The sequence below is a fragment of the Acipenser ruthenus genome, chromosome 46, assembly GCF_902713425.1.
Source record: "Acipenser ruthenus chromosome 46, fAciRut3.2 maternal haplotype, whole genome shotgun sequence".
Lineage (NCBI taxonomy): Eukaryota > Metazoa > Chordata > Actinopteri > Acipenseriformes > Acipenseridae > Acipenser > Acipenser ruthenus.
In genome coordinates this window covers 4,710,682-4,735,860 of record NC_081234.1, presented here as the reverse complement: position 1 = coordinate 4,735,860, position 25,179 = coordinate 4,710,682, and the positions used below count along the sequence as shown (strand labels likewise).

Sequence of the window (25,179 nt, the reverse complement as noted above, 5' to 3'; positions counted from 1 at the left end):
TGACTGCCGGCAGCGGTTCTAGTGTTAAAGTACATAGAGTCTACAAAATAATTCTAGCTAATCTTACCTAATATGTATTGCCACCACTTCATTCACACATAAAAGATCCACACATTATGGTTTTATCCTAGAAATGACAGTAATTCGTATTTAAACACACCCCAGTATCTCTTTATCTTTGTATATAAGCGTACCCCAGTATATCTTTATCTTTGTATATAAGCGTACCCCAGTATCTCTTTAACTTTGTATATAAGCGTACCCCATTGTCCCCCCCGATGAGGTGCGTCTCGTCGATGAGGACCAGGCTGACGTTCTGCACGTTCTTGCGCTGCTTCCAGCGCCGGGACAGGATGTCCCACTTCTCAGGGGTGCTGATGATGATGTCACCCTTCCCCAGCAGCTTGAGGTCAGTGCTGGTCTCTCCAGTCAGCAGGACCACCTTCTTATTCAGCGTCTCCTGGAACTTGTCATACCAGTCGGCAAACACCTGAGGGAGGCGGTCCGCAGAACACATTAAAACACAAGCCCCTTTTCTGTCTTTCACAATAATATCAAGCATTTTGTATCATCCATTCCACTTTTTTGTTTCAACCAGGAGTTTATTTCAAACTCACATTATTCTGTGTACATAGACTACAAAACAGACAAAAAGCCAGAAAAATGTTTGTATTAAATTAGAGGTAAAACAAATCTAATTTTACAGTCAACTCTCCTTAATATAAACTCGGATGACACAAATTGCACCTTGTAATACAAATTCACTTAGCGCTAATTTCCTTTTAGCTCAAGTTATTTCCATAGCCCCAACAGGTACAAATCAATAAGCATGTAATTGGATAAGAAGGACGGTGGTTGTCATACTGGAGTACAGTAAATGTGGTGCACTGGGAGACGCATGGAATCATTGTTCTGCTGCCAACTGCTGTAGCAGAACTACAGCCCAGAGTCCATCTTGCTGCAACACAGACCTCTGTATGTGTGCCTTATTTCCAGTTTAAGTGGTTTATGTAAAATATACATGTAAGTATCAGTTCAGTGAATGCTGTATGTGCAGTAATATCAATGTACTACATATCTTCAATATACAGCCGTCGACAGGAATATTTGGCATAGGTTCATGATAAGGATTTCTGATAAGACTTTTTTCTGGTCCCTTGAAGTTAGTCTTAATGAGAATTGACTGAAGTACAATTCCATGCAACAGCCTTCAATTCCCCAAATGCCTGTCTGATAGTAACCCCATGCCAGGGTACCCCACGTTACCTGCTCTGCCAGGGCCTCCATGGGGGTGATGTAGACACATCGCCCCTCTGCGTTCTGCAGCAGCATTCTCAGGATGGCAAACTCAGCACAGATGGTCTTCCCACTGCCAGTCGGGGCGCCCACAAACACATTGTCGTCGCTGTTGTACACTGCATTGAACACTGGGGAGAGACAAACAAGTTAAGATGAACTTGCCAACCACCCTGCAGAGATGCAACGGCTCACTGAAGTCATAATATGCTCTGTGACTTCTGACTGACAGCATGTTAAGCAATCGCTTGTCAATAGCCACAGTATCCTCAAACAAGATTCCGAATGAATAAAAGCAGAAATACAGGAAGCCACGTAGGTAGCTGTAATGGCAGATTAAACAAGCGACGATGGAAGCGTGGCTCAGCTGTCTTGTGTTTTCAGGTATTTGACTGACAGTGGCCCGAAAGTGAAAATGTGTTCCGTTACTAAAATAAAAATAATAATAAAAAAAGCTTTTAAAAAAGACCAAATTCCCATTGGGCTTATTTATTTAGATTCTATTGATTGTTTAAGTGCGACTATGCAGGACATACGCTATAGGATTGTTAACTTTATTAAAAATGTGCACGGATTAAATCAACTGGTAAATCAACCAATGCCCTTAAATTAACCAAATCAAAATGTAAATTGAGTTACAGCCCTAATTATATAGACACACACACACACACACGCCTGGAGGGCTTACAACACAGGTGGGATATTTCAGTATTTTTTCGATTTGGAAGATGTGGATTGTCATTACAAACTAACAAAATCCCATGTATTGATCCAGCAGCGGTTTGTTTTCCGGATGCCTGGCTTACCCTGTGTCTGTATGGGGTTGAAGAAAGGGAACTTGTCCTGGTAGAGGCTCTCAAAGGCACTGTTTCTCAGGGCAGACACTGGCAGGGGCTGCAGGTCTAGCAGCTCAGTGGGAGGTGGGTACTTCTCTGGCAGGATCAGGTGGCGGAACGATACAGGAAGCTGGGTCTCGCAGGCTATAGAATACAAATAAAATACATATTTATATTAATATGCAATGTAACCATTCAAAACGTGGAACGTAGTAATTCAATTTGAGGATCCCTTTGCACTTGCAACCATCGTGAGGACACTCACACAGCCAGCGGTCGGAGACCACGCGGATAAAGTACTGGGGTGGAAGAGGCTCAAAGACCGGCACGAAGAAGGTCACCAGGTGCTCGTCCTGAGCGTACTTGGCCTTTAGCAGGAAGTATTCGTGGTGCAGGATCACTTCACTGTCCACATCCTCCACTAGGATCCAGAATGCCTCTGAAGAGGCGTGCACCTGGGGAGCAGACAAACACACAGCACATGAGCACACATTGCACCTGCCTGTGCCTCGCTCCAATCCACAGCAAAGCCATCTTAACACATTTGAAGAGCAGATACTAGTAACTGGATGAACTGTTATACAATTGTCAACATAAAAATCTAAGATGAATTATACTGATGAAGGCACTAGCCTTAAAGGGTATATAAGGACCTTTTTATTTTATTGTGTTACATGTTCCCATGTGTTGCTACAACTGTTTACGTTTATGTAAACAGGTGTAGTAACACATGGGAACATGTAACACAATAAAATAAAAAGGTCCTTATGCACCCTTTAACATTTGTGTTTACCCTATGTTTATAGAAATACTTTAGAATACATTCAAACTCAAAAGCCAGTAATTTTAGTAGATACAGAATTCAGCGGAATCGGAAGAGGGTCTCACCTTTTCGTCCCACTGGAAGTCGGGTGTGATGGTCAGCTCTACTTTCAGGGTGGACCTGGTGATTGGCTGCAGGTGGACAGACAGGTCCAGCTTGGGGAACTGGTGGACGTACTTGTGGATTGTCTTGCCCATCTTAGGCATTCGAATCAACTCTCCTGAAGAAAGAGAGAGAGATAATTGTGAGTTCATTAAGTTGAAAGCAAGATAAGAATTAAACTACAGGTCAACTCTTTAGATTCCAGTGTCCAAAACCATGAACACAATATTGGAATTTACATGAGAACAGCTTTATTAGAGGAGTCAGGAGATACTTTAGGGCCTGGATTTGCTGTAACAGGTGGTTTGAAAAACAGATTGGTTACCTATTTCATTGTGGTTCAGGTCATAGAGACGCTCAAATGGGAAGTTCTTCTTCTCAATCTTCTTAATGACTTCTTCAGGAAGCTTCCTGAACTGACGCAACGGGGACATTGACTGCCACCTGCAATGGGGAAGGGACGAGGAGAACAAAAAAGCCTGATTACATGTGCAGGGAACAGTGACAATGCACTCAAAATGGAAGCGGCTGGATGTGAACATTCACTTTTGCCACACAGGGGTGGAAGGCAGGAGTAAGTGACTTACATTCTCTTGTCTATCATCTTGCAGAGGTTGACGGTCTTGTCGGTGAGCTGGGCCCAGCCGCGGTTCAGCACAATCTCGAATATCGCTCGCATCAGCCGCCCTGCCGACTGGAGAGGAAGGGCCAGTACAGCCATTAGAGTTTACAGGGGAAACAATTAGAGTTTACAGGCTAAGCCACAAGACTAGGTTCTAAGTCCTAACAGTCCTATACCAATGCCAGTAGCTGTACATATATACTGTATGGCATGTTTCTTCTCATTCCTGTAATGGTGAGTAGTTGTACACTCCCCTACCCCTCCCTGTCTCAGCGCAGTTGCTTTTTTTTTTTTTTTACTCACCTGCGTTACATAAACCATGTCAGCCATGAGAGCAAAGCCTTCCAGCTTCAGCTGAGAGATGTATGCCTGGAGCAGCACGTTGATCTGAAACACATTTCAATCCCAGGGTCACATTCACAGATACAGGACAGCCGGCAGTTTTATTTTTGTGTAACTGATGTAATTGACTAATATGCAACACTACACTGGCCCCATCAGATCAATGTTTTTTTTTTTTTTTTTTAAAAAGCAATCTACTGTATCAGTGTATTGCCCAATGCATAGCGTACAACCATAAACACATGTGTGGACATGGCGCTTGACAGCAGACAACCTTTCAAAGCATCAATACATTAGACAGTATGAGCTCCCTACTGTGCCATACCTTTGCACTGGGCTCCTCAATGCTCTCCTTCACAGGAATGGGGACTCTCTCCAGCAGCTTCTGGAGTTCCAGTTTCTCCTCCTGTAATAAAAACAAGGGAATCAATGTAGGCCAGGTCTGCTGGGCATTCTTTCCCTGGATCACCCCTTTGTATCTGGGTGAATTCTCTGATACTCTGAGCTGGGACAGCACAGAAAACATGAGCACAGCTAATCACATTAGTATGGTTTGATTCCTGCCGATGCTTCGTAAGAATAAGATGGTCCACAAACAGGTTTCAGGAGATAAAATATTTTTACCAAGTACACAATGAAACAGCCTGTTACCTCTCTCACGGTGATGTTCCTGAACTCCGAGGAGAGGGAGAACACTCTGAAGAGCTCGATCTCACTCAGCGTGGGCTTCAGCAGCTGGTTGTAGGTCTGGATACTGTCATGGGTGATGTAGAAGTGACTGGCAATACGGCCCAAGTCTGTCACCTACACAAAAGAAACAAGCACAGTCACATACTTCAGTTTCAGGGCTACCAAACCACTATACTGGGGCCTGTCCATGTATAGCACTCATTACAGTGGAAAAGTCAGCAACAACAGAGTACAGGCAAGCCCACTGCTTTTTGATGTTCAATCACAGTTGTGAAAGATGTTGATTTTGTGAAAAAAAAAGTCTATAGTCCAAAAATCTTTCAGTCTTTGTAGTACACTGATGTATGGGAAACAACTATTATGGCGCACTGTACACTGACTTCAATGTACAGTTTGAAATAAATACAAAAGTAAAATCTGGAACTGGAAATACTACCATGTTTTTACGGAAATTGTGTCTGAACAGGAATATAAAAGGTACGATTTGAAATTTCTCCCAGCATTCCTCTTGCTATAGCATGCAGAGCAGCTGGAGGTGGCGAGCGTACCTGGAAGGTGCCGGTCCTCTTGTCGTACTTGATCAGGTTGTTCTTGTCCAGGACGAGGGCGGCAGTGTGAACGAGGTCCAGGCGGCGGCGCTCCAGCAGGGGGTCCACAATCTTCTCATCGTGGGAGACCCCATAGAGGGGAGGGTTACGCAGCAAGCGGATATACAGGTAGGTGTAGCCCAGCCAGTTCACTGCGTCCTAAAGAGACACACGCAGACAAGACAGGGTGAGGAGGATGTCCTACAAATTTATTTAGCATTTACAGTTTTTATTTGCTGCAGCTCAATATCCAGGGTAGAATACCATTCACTTTAACAGAACACTTCAAGATGTTCTGTGTAGACCAAGACTATTGTTGCATTTAATGAGGCAACTTCAGGGCAATTCCCGTTGATAATGGTAGTGACAGACGGTTTTGTTTCACATGCTCTTTGCTGCTTGCACTATGACTGGATGAATTACTGTTATTCACCTAATCTAAATCAGACATTAACATACTATTTACACCTAATCATCGGTGTGAGGTGGCAAAGATCCTTCTGTGAAAATATAAAACATTTTATGACATAGGTCAACATCAATGTATATGAACAGGATCTCTTGTTATTACAAACCAACATATTTTATCATCGAGTTGCCGGGGTTAAAACACAGGATACGGCTTACCTTTGCGCTCTGCACATTTCCCAGGACCACCTCTGCGTTGAGCATGTCCGGGAGTTTGGAGACCATCTGGCTCTCAATGGGAAGCTGCTGGTTGAGCAGGGAGAGGTAGTACTGCAGCTCACCATGGGAGGTGATCAAGATACCTTCTCCCTTCGTATCATACTGGGGGCGACCAGCTCTACCCAGCATCTGAAAAACACACACACAAAATCAGGAGGATTCCTCATGAAACTTAAACGAAACAAAATCACCTGCCCTCAACTTACAAACTACAAACACAGCTCATATTTCACCTCGATTAATAATCTAAATTCTGAATAGAAGACCTGATGTGGCAGGTTTAAACAATGCACTGAAAGAGTTACCTGCAGAATGTCCAAAGCCCCAAGCTCAGTCCAGCGCCCTTTCTCAGGGCTGTAGACTTGTGTCCCTTTGATAATGACGGTGTGCGCTGGCAAGTTGACACCCCAAGCCAGAGTGGCAGTCGACACCAGCACCTACAACAGGAAGGCACGTTAGCATAGTCTGACTTTGAACTTTAACTAAAACAGATACACTCAGTACTCTGAAGAGCATACCCTGGATTTAAACAGATACAATGATGCTCTGTGGAGAGCTGTGACTCTACCTGAATGTGTCTGTCAGCAAACAGATCCTCAACAAGCGTCCTGTCCACTCTTGTCATGCCAGCGTGATGAATCGCAAAGCCGTAGGGAAGGAGATCCTTCAGCTCCAGGTTCTGGTAATAAATGGGACATACGGGCTCAGTGGAAAAGCACAAGTGTCATTTTATTTGATTGTTTTCTCTACCCAGTAGAAACAAATGTTACATTTTCCATTGTTTTTTAAGGTGTATTCCACAATGTCATGTTTACTGGACAACACCCATAACGGAACAAAAAAAGGAGAATCATAGAATACAGCTCTGTACAAAATATGAAGACAGTACAGTATGTCAAAGTGCAGAAACCTACAAATATTAAATTTGGAAACCAAAAAAAATCACATGACCTTAAATTGATCTGGGGTAGGATATGTATATTCCACTTTTATACAAGTAAATAGAACCTCTTAATAGGACTTAAAAACTATCACTGTCAAGTAGGCCATTTTTCTTCATCACATGTCCACTGATGAATACATTTATTAGACTAACATATAAAACACAAGCTTTCAATACAGTCAAGGAACCTTCATAAGATGAAAGTGGGTTTGAGAACCCCTCACCTTGCACTGCTCAGCCTCAGTCCTCAGGACCTCAGTGGAGGCAGAGCCCTCCCGGAGGAAAAGACCCAGGGTGTCCTTCTCCAGACACATGTCCCTGATCGCTCGAGCTGTCTTCCCAGTCTCCTTCCGAGAGTGGACAAACACCAGCACCTGCAAACAAGGGCATTAGCTCTCATTCTTACTCCCCACACTTCTGAGGTTGTTTACCCTATAATAATCCTTCTGGTTCTACCAGTGCTTGTAGGTGTGTGTCTAGATGTGTGTCTCTACACAAATAAATGAACAGGGCATCATAAGGACAGAAAAATAAATACCAACATGGAACATACTTTATATGTCTTTACACGGCTGAATAGTATGTCTTCTGGTCAGTCCTACCTGGTTTTTGCCAGCATGGTCCATGATTTTCTCATAGACAATCTCGTTCATGATCTGGAATCTTTTGATGGCTTTCTTCTCGGTGATGCCGACGTATGTCTGCTCCAGGGGTACTGGACGGAAACTGGAAACAAACCCTTCAGTGTTAACAGGGTCCAGAACTATTAAACACTCAGGAGTGCGTATGTACTTTGTTTAATTTCCTTTGAATCATTTTTTCATTCACAGATTAGCTCTGAAAATTGTCAAAACCTGGATCCATTAATTATCAGGGATGGCCAAAGTTTGCCCTTCCACTCCTGATCTTTGTTCCAGCCCTGTTCTAAATTGTTTAACGGAGTCATTTAACCTCCATCCAGACTGCGAAGAAGTTCATTATATCCTTTAATCTGTCAAACCTGGAGTGAAATGGCCGTCCAGGACAGAGATTGTACACCTCCTATTTAATTGTAAACATCCTAACAAAAAGCAGGTGCTACATGTGAAGGCGGGTACGTTACCTGTTGTCGAAGTAGAAGAGCCCCTTGGCCGGGTCCACTCTGAGGAAGGTGGCCACGTCCTCGTAGTTGGGCAGCGTGGCACTCAGGCCGACCAGCCGCACGTCCTCCTGGCTCATCTCGATGTTGCGGATGGTTCGAGCCACCAGAGACTCCAGCACTGGCCCACGGTCATCGTGAAGAAGGTGGATTTCATCCTGGGAAAGGGTACAGCAGGTAAACCTCACTGTGCAGAGTCAGTCTCCCCCTCATTCAGTGCATTGAAAAGTTTTTTTTTTGTTTGTTTGTTTTTTAAACAGAAGATACATCAACAAGGGTTTTTTTGGCAATATATATATTTTAACAGGATAAGCTATAATGTTAAATTGTATACCTGTATAACTATTTTTTATACATATTGTATCTGATTATATTAAGGTATCACCAAAAAAAAAAAAAAGTTCCTACATCATGTTTACATTTGCATAGGGTTCATCAACTTCAATACACCTATGACTCAGGTTACAGTTCAATGTAGAACAAACAATTAAACAAGTATAAAAATGATCAACGTTGCACATTTCTGTATGTGTGGAGCAGTAAACCAGGATGGTAAGTTTTAAAATGTGTGCTGGTCTTGCAGTTTTTCTGTGGGCTGTAACCTTAATCGTACACATCCAGGAGAAACATGTTAAGAGGAACGGAGGCATGTGGACTCACGATAATGATGAGGCGCACTAGCTGGGTGTAGGTGCGCTCCCCTCCCTTCCTGGTGATGATGTCCCATTTCTCAGGGGTGCACACAATGATCTGAGTGGCGTTGATCTCCTCCTTGCACAGCTGGTGATCCCCAGTCAACTCCGACACCGTGATCCCGTAACTCGCCAAGCGCTGAATCACAAGCAAACCGCATTAGTTGGAACAGATTGAAAGAGTCGTGTATTAACACCTTCTATTCAATAACTTTTTAATACACACAGGAGGCGGCATAAGAACATTTACAAACAAGAGGAGGCCCATCAGTGCTTGTCCAGATCTTAACAGCTGATTGATCCCGGTCTAGTTCTTTCTTAAAGGACCCCAATGACTCGGCATCAGCTAGGGGTGGGTGATATACCTCAAAAAACAGATCATGATATTTTAGATGTTCAAGACGATATATACGATATATATCGCAACTGTACGTTAAAACATAGAATTAGAGCACTTTTAAAAGCTGTTTTCATATAATACTACAGGCCCAAAATGCTTCTAATACTGTACGTCTAAATAATTGGCAAATCAGAACAAGCTTTCCTTTCTAAGCTTTTTCACGTATACTATTAAGGCCATGGCCGACACATACATATTTTATCATCGTAAGTTACTTGGATTCTAAGTATAAACTAAGTACGTTTATTAACATACAACAAGAGAAACGGTGGGCAAGTAAATAGTTTAATATTCTATTAAAAGCAAGTTCGTGTCCGGGCTGTGCAAAGAGGCTGCACTTTGCTGGGGACTCCAAGGGGGGCGTCACATTGGCTCTGATGCTCCCGGGGTGGGGGATGGGAATCCGGTAGGGAATCTTCCCTCATCGCGCAACAGCGAACCCTACTGGAGCACATTCAGAGATGATAAAAAGCAAGGCTGATCTCTATTCTCCGAGATCGGCAGCCTGCCCACCTGTGCTCTCGTTTGCTCGGCATAAAAGCGATTATGGCTTTAGGCTTGTGAGATCGAAGGATGCTCACACGCCCTCAGAATAGCTGTGCTGTGTGGGGACCCGCTGCGTTGAGGAGAAAAAACATAAAATTGGACATTCCAAATTGGGTGAAAAAATAAATAAAAATAATAATTGGTCATTCACTTTTTTAATTGTCTTTTTTTATATAGCTAGTGTAACGCCCTAGGGCAAGTTCAAGGCACTTGGTCTGTAGGCTGCTTTACTACAATGGAATAGTAACACTAGTGAAATACTCTACATAACACAAAGACGGATAATTCACATTGTTAAGAAAATAAGGTAAATGACTTGCCGTTAGCAAACTGAAACCTGTGTTCTAAACACTGGAATCTATACATCGCTTGCATCGAACAATTTAAATGAACCTTTTTAAAAAGGTAACGTGACTCCTGATTGATTAAATGGTTGACCTGGCATTCAATAAAATAGGAGTTCTGTAATTAAATTGAAATAGACTGTAATGTAAATATTAATATGTACTACCTATTGACCGCCCTATGAAGTTCAAAAGGATTAGTCCAATGCTTAATACTTTCAGTTCACTTTATGCACAAGATAAGGGTGGACCAAAAATTTAAAAAATCATTCCATTTTATTTGCGACTATATTTTTATCGGCATTGGAAAGCACAGATAACAACAATACCGCTATATCGGCCAACCCCAGCATCAACCCACTCCATACCCTTACCACTCTGTTTAAAAAGGCGTATCTCATGAATAGTCATACATGGTATCAGGTATCAGATAACGGGGGCGGACGTAAGTGAACAAGTTGGCTGACTGAATCAGCACACAGAAAACACAGACATTTGCAGAGCTTTTTTGAGATGTTATAGTAATAAAATAATGACTTGGATCGCATTATTGAGGAGTTTGGTGATAAAACGAGTGATCCGGAGATGATCGATCGGTATGTACGACTATTATTATTATTATTATTTATTTCTTACATAGGTGAACGCTATAGCAAACGAAAGGGTGGGGCGGGGCTGGAGATGCCTAGTGAGTGCTTTGTTGATATGCAGGGCCATTTAAACCCGTTTGACTGTGAAAAAAAATACTTTTAAACAGCGTGTATAAAATTAACTGCGCGTGTGAAAATTAATTAGACCTGGCGTGCCTGACGCGCAATTAATAAATGGACCGCAAAGGGTTAAAGAAGTGTGTCCCACCCTCTGCCCTGTCTTTCTCCACTTCATTTCAAACTGTCTTCTGGTCCTGGTTTCTGTGCTGCGCATGAAGGGTTAGCGAGGGTTACCTTACTGCTTTTAAAAGGTAACGGACAGACTTACCTTCCCAAAGCTCCCCACCATTTCCTGTACCAGGGACCTCATGGGGGCGACATAGATGATTTTGAACTCGTCCACGTTGATGGTGCCGTCCAGGTTGATGTGTTTGCCGATCTCCCTCAGCATGCACATCAGGGCAACGTTGGTCTTACCAGCTCCCTACAGGTCAGCACATAGAGTCTTGTGTGAGAGGGGGCTTTCATAGGGGTGCGCTTTAAACATGAGCAAGAACTTAAGCACAGAAATCACTGCACACTGTTCAAGAGCACCTTGAAGCGGTTGCAAGAAACGCATTACATTACCTTTGCTGCGTCCCGTGTTGTCAGTATCGCAGCATTATTTGTAATAACTGGGGAATACATTTCAACACCTACGAGGGAGCGTTCGCCAGATGAAAGAGAATTTGTTATATAAAGATGGCAGTGTATGTAGATCACGCTCCCTTCTGCAACAGAGCTGGTTTTCTGTTCCCACTCATTTCAATCAGAGCACGGCATTGTTGCACGTGGGAACATGATCTGGATACACTGCAATGTTCAGGAGAAAATGATCCCCTTGACAAAAGTTCCAGAGTAAAAGTTAAAATAAATAAAAAAATTAATTAATTAATTTACCCATGACGCGAGTATAAAAATACCAAAACAATCTGGATTACATTGAAAAATATATTGCTGTGATATGAACAACATGGAAGGCAGCAAAGGTAAAGCAATGTGTTTCCTGCAGACACTCCAGGGGTTCTGGAAAGCTTCAAGCCTTGCAGTTTCTGCGATTGTGTTTTTTGTATTCCACCAGCAGGCGGATGCTCACCGTTGGGGCACAGACCAGCAGGTTCTCATCAGTGTCCATGGCTGCTTTGAACAGCTTGCTCTGGATGCGGTTCAGAGTCTTAAACCCTTCGAACCCTGCCTGGGCATACTTGGGGAGCTTCTCAATAGGAAGCAGTACCTAAAAAACAAGCAAACCCAAATGAAGCAGATTTGTTATAAAGTTGAATTGTATACAAAGTAGATACAGTGCAAAGTGTGATGTATATGGAGATTCAACCTATCTGTTTATATATTGTGTAATGCATGCACTTAAATGGGCAGGTCAATACATTTTGTTTCTAATGAGAGGTGTGGCGACTCAGCCTTCCCGTGTTTGCTTGCTGCTCGTACCTCGTCCTCTGTGAAGGGTTTGGGTTTGAGGGCGGGCACGTGCACCTCCTCGTAGCCCTTGCGCTGCTTCCTGAAGGAGCCGTCGGGGAGCTGGCAGCGCTTGTTTGCCATGAAGTGGCTGCCCTGTGAGAAGGCCAGGTCTTCCAGGTCAAGCACCTGCCGGGGGGCCAGCGACTGCGGGAAACAGACAAACACAAAGACATGCAACGCATTTAACACGAGTACCAGTCGGTAGTATATGCATGTACACCAATCTCTGAGCATATTCATTCTTTCAGTTTATTTTATATAATCTGTGAAAATAAGACTTTGTTTTATACCGTGTTTTTTTTTCATTAAGTTCGATAGTGACAGTTTATTATACATGTCAAACACAAATAGAATGTAATGTAAGCAGGAGGAGAGGCTATGAATGATTCATATTTTTATTTGTATTTCTAAATCTGTATTGTGGACGGACACATAACGTAATAACCAAATGTAGAAAGCAGGGAATGACATTGTTTTATATGCATTAGAGCTGTATTATAAAAATATCTGATAAAAAATGATAAAACACCCGATACAAAAAAATGTAATTGGCGTATAGCCAAGAAACACAGCAAATGGTTACCCATTATAAAAATAAATAAATAAATAAATAAATAAATAAATAAATAAATAAATAATAAAAAGCTACTCGGGGTGTGCAACTCGTATTGCCCGACGATCGGGACAACAAGTTTTGCCGTTATACTTTGCTCATTGGACAGCAGTTTTTATTTATTTTTCCTTTGTTCGTTCTGTTGCTAGAAAGGCACTCCAGGTATTTTTTTTTAGAGAGCCATGCAAGTTTCTTAAAACTGAATTGCGGAAGTCTAGCACCTACACACAAACATTTTAAAACGTGTTTTACGTCCCACCCCTATCACTTCTGTTTGGCTAGCTGTGAAAAAAAGCTTATCTAGGTTACAAAAAAACACAGAAATGGCTGCCAAGAGAGCCTCTGGCAATGCACAGACTAATCTTTTAAACAAGGTGTTCGCATAATGGATTTGTATGGATAATCAAACAGGTATTAATAACTATTACTGTACCTTTAATAATGTATAGAATAAAGATAACATACAAGTACTTAGTACACAAGGTCACAGAAATCGCAAATTTGAAAAGAATCAGTGAAATCCGAAAATGGATGTAAAAACACTTGATTAGGCGCTCCCTGTATTTCCGTTAAAAAATGCAGTATGTCTTGCATGAAATGCAGTACTGCGAGTATCTGTGAATTGGTTGGTTGTGTACACACAGCAGTTACGAGTAGCTATGTGGGTCAGTGAATGAGACAGCTGAGCAGTGCAGCTGGGCAATGTCCCTCCTTCTTGTATCTATCATTGATTCCTTCTCAAATTTCTACATTTATTTGAGACTCCGCTTGCAAGACTTAAAACGAGATTACAATTAGAAATGGAGGCTTGTTCGCAGGATTTAAAGCTGTATTACAGTTAGACAGGGAGGATTTAAAGCAGAATTACAAATTGTGTTGAAATGTAAAAAAAATGCCTAGACACACAAAAACCCCAGAAGAATGTGCCCGTGACCGTAGGGATTTCGTTGTGGAAGACAGCAAAGGAAAGAAGGTACAACTTAAATGTGCAAGTACTGTCAAGTTACTATACATATTGTAAATGAAAACATTGTCCAAGCATTTTGGAAAGTAACCGAAAACAATAATTTCATACAGTATATAAAAAACGAACCCCGAAAAAAAAAAAAACATTTCGGGGAATCTACATAGAAACTCGAAAATAGCTAAAAATAAAGCACTGAAAAATGAAATTAATAAAAAACGAAAAATAGAAGTCCTAATTATTATAATGACGTAAATGCATTTGCTGAATGATTAAGAAGTAGAGGTGATGCTATCTGTTACATATATTTAATTAATGAATGGTGACATTTTCATTGCTGTTGTTTACTGTTTCCTCATGTGGTGAGGTTGGTCATGTTGGGTATAAGAACTATCGGTTCAATAATTACATTTAGATAGGGCTTTGTGGTCCAGCGGTTAAAGAAAGGGGCTTGTTATCAGGAGGTTGCTGGTTCAATCCCAGCTCAGCCACTGACTGCCTGTGCGTGACCCTGAGCAAGTCACTTAACCTCCTTGTGCTCAGTCCTTCGGATGAGATGTAAAACTGAGGTCCGATTGTAAGTGACTCTGCAGCAGCAGTTCTAATGCATAGTTCACCCCCTAGTCTCTGTAAGTCGCTTTGGATAAAAGTGTCTGCTAATGACCAATTAAAAATATACTAATAATAACTAATGTAAAATTGTGAAAAACTAAATCCCTTTAGTTTACCCCAGGGTTAACTATTTTTAAAAAGTGCTCCTGTTGAAAAAATACATCCTAAAAAAGGTAGAATATATTTAAGAGTAAGCTTCTTTTTTTGTTGTTATTTTATGATCTTACAAAACAAAAGTAAAAATGTGAAGGGGTTAATTGTAATATGCAATTGAGGAACAGATTTATGCATTTTCATAAGGAAGTTGCTTGAAACTACTGTGCATTTAGCAAGGATCTGCAATTCAGATGAATATTTAAAAACCCACAGACACCTGCTTGAGGCGAGCAGTGCCTGTGTTACTCCTCACCTCTCCCTGCTGGTCCATGTCCACGGCCTCCAGGTCGTTATCCATGCGGGACTTCCGAACCCTCTCTCTCCGGGATCTCTCCTCCTGTAGGGAAAAGGTAACTGGAGTCAGGACAGAAGCAATTGTATCCAGTGAATTCATTTCATTTTTGTTAGCACCTCTACAGATTAATTTAATTTATCGTAGCACCTCTTCATATTTGAATTCCCTCGTCCTGGGGAAAACAAATCTAACACCCACACAACAAATTCAACAACTAACAAATATTTTATGAATAAGTTAGTAACACACACCACCTCCACCAAGTCTAAAAAGACAAAATCAGAGCCATCAGTTTCATGAAAATGCGAATCCAGGTTTCATCAGAATTGGATTCCAGGCACCTCCAGTACATCTAGTGGCCAGGGGATAAGCATCCCCAGCGAGGGGAGCCAGGTTTCACCTGGAATCACTCCCCCAAGCTGGAGCAGTGCGTGTGTGATGCCTGCACCGGATCAGGCACAAGCAGGCTGCAGTCTCTAGTGCCACTGCACTCTCTCAGCAGGGTTAAACAATATTTTAAAATGAGGAAGCATTAACTTTCTATTCGCTGGCAACTCCAGATGCCTATATAATACATTCTGTATTGGACTGTGTACTGTATAGAGATCACAAGGATATGACAGAATAGGTAGTGCTAAGTCACTGTTCCACGTATAGGATGAATCTAACTCTCACCCGAATGATGTCTTCTTTCTCAGTCTCCTGCAGTTGGTACAGGACCTTGGAAAGCTCCGGGTCTGACTCCATTTTACTCATGATTCTCTCCTTCTCAGCCTCGCTCTGGGCACTGGCCAGCATGGTACAGTACTGGACTGAAGAAACACATGGCAGAAAATGAATTAAGAGAGACGACACATAAAACATGGCTATTCGTTTACAGAATACATTTTAACAGTTACGATCTCAGCTTTCACGTAGCTTGAAACACCATTCATTCATTCAGTTTAGTACAGTGTGATACTTGGCATTACTGTAGGGTACAGCAAACGGTGCGAGTGCACTGAGCCTATGTGCTTGATAAGGAGGACAACTTTTCATATTCAATTATTTGTTTGCCTGAACAATATGAGCAGAGCTTAGATCAAATGTCTTCTGGGAAAGATAGCTGAACTGGAGACAGATGCAAGAGTGCATTTCAGAAGAGGAGACAGGAAGGGTTCTTGGTCTCAGTTTGTGGTCTGAAGAGCTGGAATCACTTTCAAAAGCGACCCAACTCCAAGATCACTTATAATCTCCATTGGGAAAGGGGGGGGTTAGTCACCTGGAGTAAGACTTCATGATACCTTTCCCTCCCCACACTGTATACAGTAATATTAAAGCCTTACTCATCCTCCTGTGCTGCCGGAGGATCTTGATGAAGTCAAAGGTGTTGAAGCCCAGAAGGAGGACAAGCTGATTCTCACACTCTCTGTCATCACTGGCAGTCTGGGGAAAAAAAATAAAAAAAGACTAACTAACAAGCAGCAAAATTCATCTACAATCTCGCTATAGCTTTAATAAACAAAACATTGTGCTTTTTTCAAGTTGCTGCCTTAAAATACAGGAGTCCGTCGCGTATCCGACTGTGGTGGGACAGGGGAAGGGTGGATATGTAAAAAGACAGATAAATGAATCCTGTTTTAAATACCATTATACACAGCTGTAACAATTACTATTGTTTTGAGATTCAGCTTTTCTTAGGGAGCTCCTCTAGGTCCCTTATTGTCATTTTCCTTTGGAGCGGACGCTCTCCTCGATTTTGCTCAGCGCCCGTCTGCGTCGTTATGAGTGCAATCGCGTCGAGCTGCGCACAGGCTCCCCGGACACGCCCCCCAACCAATCAGGACCTTCTGATCAGCTCAGCACCGGGCAAGCCTTCCTGCTCAATTGGTTGCCTAGAAACGCGTCTACTGTTACGTGTCCCAGCTGCTTTCACAAAGGCACACATCTCGCAAGATCCTCCCTGTCACAGTGCTGTATACACTTACATTAGTGTCTAATTTACACAGTAGCAAAATGCATAGGTTTAGAATTTTTTTTTTTTCTATTATAAGCACAACTCGCTTTCCTGTAGCCATTTTGGAAGAAGATACACAACGGATTACTGTATTATAAACAGGGCCCTGTGAAAATTGCAATTTCAAGGGCTGCGCGGAAATTGTGAAATTAGCCCAATACCACGATTCTTACAATATTCTTAAGAATAACAATTTCATAATTATTTGTATTTCATACAAAAAAAAAGTCACATTAACGAAACTGTACAGCTCTGTGCCTGCGTGTAATATTCGCCATGCACACAGTGCTGTGCAGTGATTATCACTATAAGCAATCTAAGCGGGAAATTAAAATAATACACACTGTAAACAAGAAAATGGATGGAGGCTAAAAATGTGTCTGCAGCAGACCACATAAAGCAGTATCCAGCAGGAGTTTTACATAGCGATGGAGGTAAGCTCTTGTTGTGTCCTGCAACGTTACTGTAGATCACTACCGAAACTCGTCTGTTGACAGGCATGCTTTACTTGCAAAGAAACAAAAAACGCTAACCCTAACCCTTCCATAGTCCAAAAGTCCACTTATTAAATTTTGACCTGACAGAGGCGTTTGTGCAAATATCCCTTTTGAAAAATGGGACTACCAAAAGTTACGGAAATTCTTCAGACAGAGTGTAGCAAATGGTGATTCCTTCATCAGCCCAGCTGAGACGAGAATACTTATCTAAAGTTGCCGAGTATCACAAGCAGGAGATTATGGAATTGATAAAACAGTCTGGTTGCTTGTCAGAGGTCACACTGACGAGTCGGCAGATGCACAAGATCAGCATGGGTTACACATTTTATTTGTTTTGCAAGACCTATGGTGAACATGCACCTGACGTACTAGAACTGAAAGCTGTCCTTGCAGATGCACTTTACCTACAGGCTGTTAATTACAACATCGTTTCACAAGCTATTGTAAAGTGCTTGAATAACTTTGATGTTAATTTTGGTATCAGTGCATTTATCTGTATATTCATTTAAAAAAAAATAATAATCTGTACACGTAATTTATTTTATATTTCCGTGCACAATCCGTGAAATACGATACTCTACCCGTGACAATGCCGTGAATTTTAAAGAAAGTTTCTGCGATTTTCACAGGGCCTTAATTATAAACATTGCGTGTTTGTATAATGATTACCTTAGCTACTTCCTTCTACCATCCATCCTTTCATTGCAGTTTCATTTTAAAGTAAACTCTATGACAGATGCTTGTTATGTTGAGGCTCTGCAGCAATAGCTGGCAGAGAGGTTTGGCTGATCAGAAACTGCACCTGTTCAAAACACACAAACACAACTGCGTCCCTTGTATTTCAGCCTAAACGCTCTTACCTTTAAAATCTCCAGCACTTCATCTGCCCTCTTCTGAGACACAATGGCGTCATCATAGAAACGGCTGAGCTGCCTTTGAAGCCAGAAGGCATCGATATCTCTGGGGTGGAGGTCCTTCTTTTTTGTGCTCATCACATCTCCGGCTGCACCCAACTTCAAACATACAAGAATAACTCATTCAATTCCAGGGAATAGAGGAGCGTTACAGGCTAGAGTAATAACAGCTGAAAATAAGTGTGAAGAGGATGAGGAATAAAATCAAAAAAGCACTACTTACATTGGCAGTGAGGGTACAGCGCTCGTCTGCCTCCTCTCCCTCTGTGTCTTCATCAGAGGCCTCGTCCCGCACCTCTCCATACGCATCCTCATCCACCACCTGAGAGAAAACACACAAACATTAGAGATATACAAGGGCAGCACTCTGGGCCATCCCGATAAAGTCAGTCAGTCTTAAGGGTACCTACTAGGGAGATACCACATTATGCTGAATATAACATTAAAGCCATAAATTAGGTTATACAGAACCTAGAAAATAAACTCACCTCTTCATCAGATTCAAACTGTACGTTAACTCCATAGGTTTCATCAATGTTGTCATCTGCAACACAACAAAACAATTAGTAATGTACATCCAATGGCACTGCTGTAGCAAGACTAAATCAGAGCTAGCAGTAGAATGAAAAAGTAGATCACATCCACCTCTTGTATCGCCATGTAAAAATGTCACGTGTGACATGCAGTACAGATGGCCGTATGGATGGACAGGTTCCTCTTTACACAAGACTAATACTCTCTAATGGAAGAGTGGCATTCGCGGTTAGGTAACGACTGCCTCATTATATTCTGATTCTCTTATTAACGGGTGCTAAAGACTACCCTAACATAATGTCATCACATTGGATAACCACCTCTCTAAAGTGTGACACTTATTTAGATAGATGTCTCAGCTTTATCCCTGTTGCTGGGGATATGCATCTCCTGCAAGGCATGGTTAAACATGTAATCATGATAAAAGGTTACTTTAAAAAGGTCTAATTACACTGGCAAATTTAGAGCTTTTAGGCTTAATGTAACTCTCAAGCCTGGCTAAGACAGGAAGTTTTACAGCAACAGCGCTTTCATCTTAAAATAATTGAAAGCATGTCCTCTTTCTGTGGGTCACGCCACATCAAGGTGCAATCAGACAAAGGGCTTCGGCAGCAGGACCCGGCTCAGCGCACCCATGTTCTGCAGCTCCTTGTCCCCTCCGTAGTCGCTGATCTTCTTGCCCAGGTTGACCAGCACGTGGTAGCGCGTGTCGTCTGTGGGGCCCAGCAGCTGCTCCACCTCCTTGCGCCTCTCCTTGTCACGCATCTTCTCATTCTTCAGCACTGCCAGGACCTCGTCTGCGGCTCCACACAGGATGTCACGGGGCTGCCAGGGTGGAACACAAACCGCTCACAGAATCACAATCCAATTCCGTTACATTATATTTCTTTGCATTTGCACAGCTTTTTATTCAGCTGGCATCCATGGTTAACGTTCTGAAAATGGAATGAATGTGCTGGGGTTGCAGAGTTTGTGAAATAGGGTCTTATTCACAAAACTTTAAAAGCCTATTTTGTGAAGGATTGTTTTTTCAGATTAAGTTTGATTACTTAAATGAGGTTTGCAGTTCATGAATCTCATGTAAACTGTTTTAGAGAGGGATTATTAGCTGTCAGAGCACTGTTTAACATAAGAGTGTATTTATATCAAAATGGATTTTAAATAGGACCAGACTTAAAGAGGTCACTGTTTTATTCAATGTTATATATTAAATTCCAAGTGCTAAGTGTAGTTTTTTGTAAAGCGGGAATGAAAACTCACCTGGTCTCCTAGAGCAGCCTGAATGAAGCTGAGCAGGACCTCATACGTTTCTCTGGTCTCCTTTGTCTTTGGCTTGTAGACTATCCCGACCATCTCATCAATGCCCTCCGACAGCAGTGTGAACCCCTTCATTTTATTGATGTCATACCTGTCCTCGTCTCTCTTTCTCCTCCTGCACAATACACAGGTTCACACAGTGAGGAATTGAATGGGAAACAATACAACACTTATCCAAATTCATTAGGTACAAAAACAGATCAAAAAGAAGTCTTGTATAGAAATAGTACTGTAACTTTTGTGAAAACGGACTTCCCATTTACTCACACATAAGTGCTAGAACAAATATTGGAACGTTCAACTAAAGACTGCTTGGAATGGATTCAGTGACCAAAATAACACGTGTGTTCATTTAACTGATTTATAAATACGTGTATCAAATATATCACGCAAAAGAAAGCAATGCATAAAGACGTCGGAAAGAATTAAACATGCTACTGCACACAAGAGTGCTACTCTCTTACCCCGCAGACACAGTGGGAATTATAATACGATTGTACTTTGAAAGAATATTCTAATATGAAAAACCCATGTTCATTCCAGCTATATAATATACTGTGATAAACTCCATGCACTTTTGAGGGATGGCTTAGCATTGAGCAGTCTAAACTGAAGCCTGCACACATTTCAATATAGCATCGCCCTTACTTTGCCCGCCTCTCCTCCAGCAGCTGTGGTTTGGTTCTCTGGGATTTGTCTCCCATCTTCGTCCCCTCGAGCTTCCCCACCAGGGAGAGCACCTCTCCCGTGGGCTCATCTCGCCGGGTGCGGTCGATCAGAGAACGGTCTGCTTGCAGGACAAGATTGGAGTTCTAGGGGAAGAAAAAGAGCATCAACCCAAACTGGCCTCCACATGCCTGACAGAGCATTCTGTTTAGCTACATTCATATACCCGAAATATTTAAAGATGATCATTTTATTCATGCTGAAACTTCTCATCTCCAATATTTCTTTAAATGTTATGTGAAACAAAATATTGGGGTGTTATCCTTGTCAGTGTTTTTGTGATTTCTAGTAGAAAAGGAGAGGTGAAAAACTGTGAAAATATTTAAACACACTGGAAACTACACAAACTCTTAACAAGGGCAAAGAGGTATACTTTAAATTCATATTTATAAAGAAAGAAGGAAATGACAAGTACTGTTTTGTGTGTGGTTTTATAAAAAGGCTGAATCTCCAGAGTTGGGCACGGTACTGATTACTTGTTATTCATTTTTTCAGGAAAAGGCAATATAATGTCCTTACTTATTTAATAAAAAAGTAGCGTGTTATATTACTCATTGTATTAGGTTATATTTCTTTCTCTTGTCTCTTGTTGTGACTACTGTTTACTTTTTAACTATACGTCTGGTAATTCACTCATTAACTGTGTCAAACAGGTTTTTAAAATGTTTGTAGTATAAATACATTTCATTTTTGGCATAAACAATGTACTGTATATTTCCTGACTTCCAATAATTTCAGTATGAAGAGAAAATCAACAAATGTTAGAATTCAATAAAACCACAAATCAACAAAAAAGTAAATGTAAAAATGACGGGGTGATGCAATAAATGTGGCCACCTCTGCAAGCAAGAGAGGCAAGCAAGCATACAACGTGGTACGGAGTCAAGTGTGCACGCTCTCCATCTTGTCCTAGTATTAAACTTCAAAATATCAGGTGGTAGGCGCGTTTCCTGTACAACGTTTTTGAAATATATACTCAAATTTGGCCTGTAGGCACACCATTTTATTTTGTTCCTAGTGCCTACACTTATTCAAATGGCTCAGAAAGACTGATATGATTGCCCCATGGCTTATTATTGCCATGAGACATCCCAGAAGAGAGATGGCGCCACCGGTGGTGAGGCACGGACATCAGAGCAGTCTGGTGCGTCGGGGTTAAAAAATAAAGACCACTAATGTAGGTGTACAGCAGAGAAAAGGTAACGAGACAAACGAGTTTCTTTTTGCGAAAAGTAACAGTAATATTATTACTCCCATTACAAAGGTAACTCGTTATGATACTTCATTATTGACAAAAGTAATATTATTGCAGTAACCTGTTAAGTAGCGAGTTACCCCAACTCTGTAAATCTCTTATCCAAAAGTTTGTAAGTGAATTTATGACCAACATTCTGGTACTGAGGATAAAGGATGGCGTACTGTATGTGCTGTAGAAATCAAAGCTGTTATATTTGGTGAAACTAGACATAATGAACATGCAGTACTGTAATGTTACACATTTTCCCTGCGTAGTAAGTTATTCTAAAGCTAAAGGATAAATAGCTCATCATGTGTATGAGTCTATGCAAACCATGCATAATACTGTGCGAGCGGTTCTGGATTCCAGTCCTGACTCATATACAGCCTGTATAGTCTGTAGTCTATATTTTAATAAGATGTGATCTAACCAGGACACACTGACTTTTGGAAATACATTCATATGTACTACTTTTTATGTTGTGTTCATATCAGAAATGTCACTGAAACTCTGTCCCTGTTTATAAAACCAAAGTTTTTGCAGAGTTTACTTTTGTGGGATTCATTATTATTCAATTAAAACGTTATGGGGTAATCTAAACTATTGCATTCCCAAACCTTTTGCATAAAAATGTCCCATAAAACATTTGTGATTGTCCCAGGAACAGGAAGTGATGTACAAATAAAAATGCCAAAGGCTAAAGACTTCCTGCAGAACTCATAAACACAGAGAAAGACTAGAAACTTGTTTTACCTGAAGCCCACATTTATACGCTACACATCTGTGGGGACAAAATAATTGTTCTCTGTAACATGTCTAGAATGTGAATACATACATATTTGTTCATAAAAAGAATTGATTATAATTAACAAGACATTATCACTTTTTAAAAAAAAAAACATTTTATGTTTCACAGGACAGTTTAGTATTTCAGGTTAGTGTTTTAACTATTATGTTATAAAAAATAAGAAAACACAGACTTAGTTGAATAGTCCATTGTTTAACAGTTTATTGATGTAACTTGTCAAATGCAGAGAGCTCAAGGATAGAAATAAAACTCTTACTGCACAACAGTTTCACACATTCCAGGTTTTACTAGGAGCTTGATTAGCCCCAGTTAACAGGTAAACTCAGGTGTGTTATTAAACTCGTATCAAATCCAGGAATGGATCCTGTTATGCAATGAATCCTATTTCTGTCCCTGGAGATGCAAGAGCTACCGGCAGCCACTTCAAGAGCAAAATATATAAATGTTGGTGGCGGTTGTGGTTCAATTTGCCCCTTTCAAACGGATCTGTGAGGAATTATGTAGGGTGGGTGATTCCTCCACCCAAAGGTGTTACCACAACCAGGCCAAGAGCCGACTGGGTATGCTCCTCAGATTGTACAAGTGTTTGCACATTTGAGGCCAGTGTGCCACATGTGAATAGAAGGGGGTGCCAGTTCACAACACGCTAGTGTCCGCTTTACATACCATTTCCCTTTTAACATTACGCATATAAAGTAATAAACCTTACATTATTATTCCAGAATTTCTCAGATACAGTAAAGACCAAGCGCCGATTTGAAAGAAAGTAAACAATGTGAACTGTTTTATTCAAGCACAGTAACTGCTACTGTTAGTGTGTGTGTGTGTGTGTGTGTGTGTGTGTGTGTGTGTGTGAGTGTGTGAGTGTGAGTGTGTGTACACAGACTGGTAGTACTATGCTAGGAGTGTGTTATGTTGAAGTGTGTTGAAGCCTATTCGATTTGCAATTCCAACGCTCTTAATCAGATGTTCCTTGATCTAAACCCACACTATGGTTAAAAACAGAGCATCGTTGTATTATTTATATGACTGTCTGGATCAAGCAGTACGGGTTACAGACTTCGGTTGTCCGACTTTGAACTCAAGTTCTAAAAGCCCGATCTCGGCTGTGTGTTAGATGAATGAATATTACATTACAGTTCCATGCATAACGATGTTGTTTCTGCTACTTACCGCCTTGTATTCATACTGCAGGCTACGAGCGGTAACATCCGCCATTGCTGTTTGGTACTATGTGGCCGGCCTGCCGGCTCCGTGTTTCTGCAGAGAACAGGGAAAAGATAATCTGTGCTGTGTGGTTTTGATCTTCTTTTTATTCCGAGTTGGTGTGTGTATCGCTATATTATCCCTATTCCACGTATTCCGCTAATAAGCGACTGAAAATCCCCACTCTATTCTGTTAGTCGCGTTGGTGCTGCGTTTCAAAAACACACCACCACGGGGAGAGCCAAGAGAGTACTTCCGCTTCCAGGGCACGCTTCTTCTTCTTCTGGTTAATCTATAGGGCGCATTCCAGCTATTATTTTAGATGATTAGCGCCCTCTATCTGTAGTCCTTTGTCTGTCTTTGTTTTACTTTATTTTTCTGTTATATTTATTTATTATAACTTCACTTCTTTTCCTGTTTCCTTTATATATTTCGTCAGTATCTTTTCTCTATTCAGTCTCCCTTCCACTTTTTCCAGCAAGTTCTTTATATTGACCTCATATACCTCCATTTCTCTCAGCCTCCTCTCCATTTTCCTTCTCTGCTCCTCATATTTCTCACACTTTAATAATGTTCTGCTGTTTCAGCTACTTTACATTTTTCACACTTTCCATCTTCATGTTTCCCCAGTCTTAACAGATGTTCATTTAAAGAACTATGCCCAATCCTTAACCTATCAAACTAAAATCACTTTGATCCCCATTATTGCACATTCCTTATATTGTTGCATTATTTCAAACATGATATCTCTTCTATTAGTAAACTCCCCTTTTAATGCAATAAGTACACTTAAAGAATCTGAAAATATGACTGCTTTTTTAGGCTTTATTTCAGCTATTTTAACTACTGCAAATAGTATAGCTACCATTTCTGCAACATATACTGATAAATGGTCTGATATCCTCACTATTTTACAGATATCTAGTTCTGGGATATAATATGCCATTGCAACTCTTCCTGTATTTGGATCCATCTGTATATGTACATATTGCTTCCATACTCTTCTCCTCTACAAAAGCTTGACTCTTTCTTTTCAATTCCATTTTTCCCCTCCTTTCTTCACTTGCTCACTCAATTCTATACAACAGTTT

The 25,179-nt window shown here is 41.2% G+C and overlaps 1 protein-coding gene across 1 annotated transcript in view; it reads right to left on the bottom strand.

The window, feature by feature from the left end:
- LOC117397888 (U5 small nuclear ribonucleoprotein 200 kDa helicase) overlaps positions 1-24,380 on the bottom strand; it is a 37,572-nt gene extending 13,192 nt beyond the window's left edge. The window contains exons 1-31 of the mRNA XM_059013508.1: positions 24,056-24,380; positions 20,760-20,923; positions 20,055-20,226; positions 19,427-19,619; positions 18,749-18,804; positions 18,484-18,582; positions 18,207-18,359; positions 16,179-16,278; positions 15,529-15,665; positions 14,812-14,895; positions 12,184-12,357; positions 11,834-11,971; positions 11,027-11,182; positions 8,727-8,897; positions 8,031-8,224; positions 7,531-7,654; positions 7,153-7,302; positions 6,554-6,664; positions 6,291-6,422; positions 5,926-6,114; positions 5,260-5,457; positions 4,673-4,825; positions 4,347-4,427; positions 3,983-4,066; positions 3,645-3,751; positions 3,383-3,501; positions 3,021-3,175; positions 2,398-2,587; positions 2,103-2,276; positions 1,267-1,427; positions 263-490 (exon numbers count right to left, since the gene is read on the bottom strand). Coding sequence (XP_058869491.1) covers positions 263-490; positions 1,267-1,427; positions 2,103-2,276; positions 2,398-2,587; positions 3,021-3,175; positions 3,383-3,501; positions 3,645-3,751; positions 3,983-4,066; positions 4,347-4,427; positions 4,673-4,825; positions 5,260-5,457; positions 5,926-6,114; positions 6,291-6,422; positions 6,554-6,664; positions 7,153-7,302; positions 7,531-7,654; positions 8,031-8,224; positions 8,727-8,897; positions 11,027-11,182; positions 11,834-11,971; positions 12,184-12,357; positions 14,812-14,895; positions 15,529-15,665; positions 16,179-16,278; positions 18,207-18,359; positions 18,484-18,582; positions 18,749-18,804; positions 19,427-19,619; positions 20,055-20,226; positions 20,760-20,923; positions 24,056-24,100 — 4,392 coding nt within the window. The 5' untranslated portion in view covers positions 24,101-24,380. The remainder of the gene's footprint in view (positions 1-262; positions 491-1,266; positions 1,428-2,102; positions 2,277-2,397; positions 2,588-3,020; positions 3,176-3,382; positions 3,502-3,644; positions 3,752-3,982; positions 4,067-4,346; positions 4,428-4,672; positions 4,826-5,259; positions 5,458-5,925; positions 6,115-6,290; positions 6,423-6,553; positions 6,665-7,152; positions 7,303-7,530; positions 7,655-8,030; positions 8,225-8,726; positions 8,898-11,026; positions 11,183-11,833; positions 11,972-12,183; positions 12,358-14,811; positions 14,896-15,528; positions 15,666-16,178; positions 16,279-18,206; positions 18,360-18,483; positions 18,583-18,748; positions 18,805-19,426; positions 19,620-20,054; positions 20,227-20,759; positions 20,924-24,055) is intronic.
- Positions 24,381-25,179: the final 799 nt, after the last annotated feature.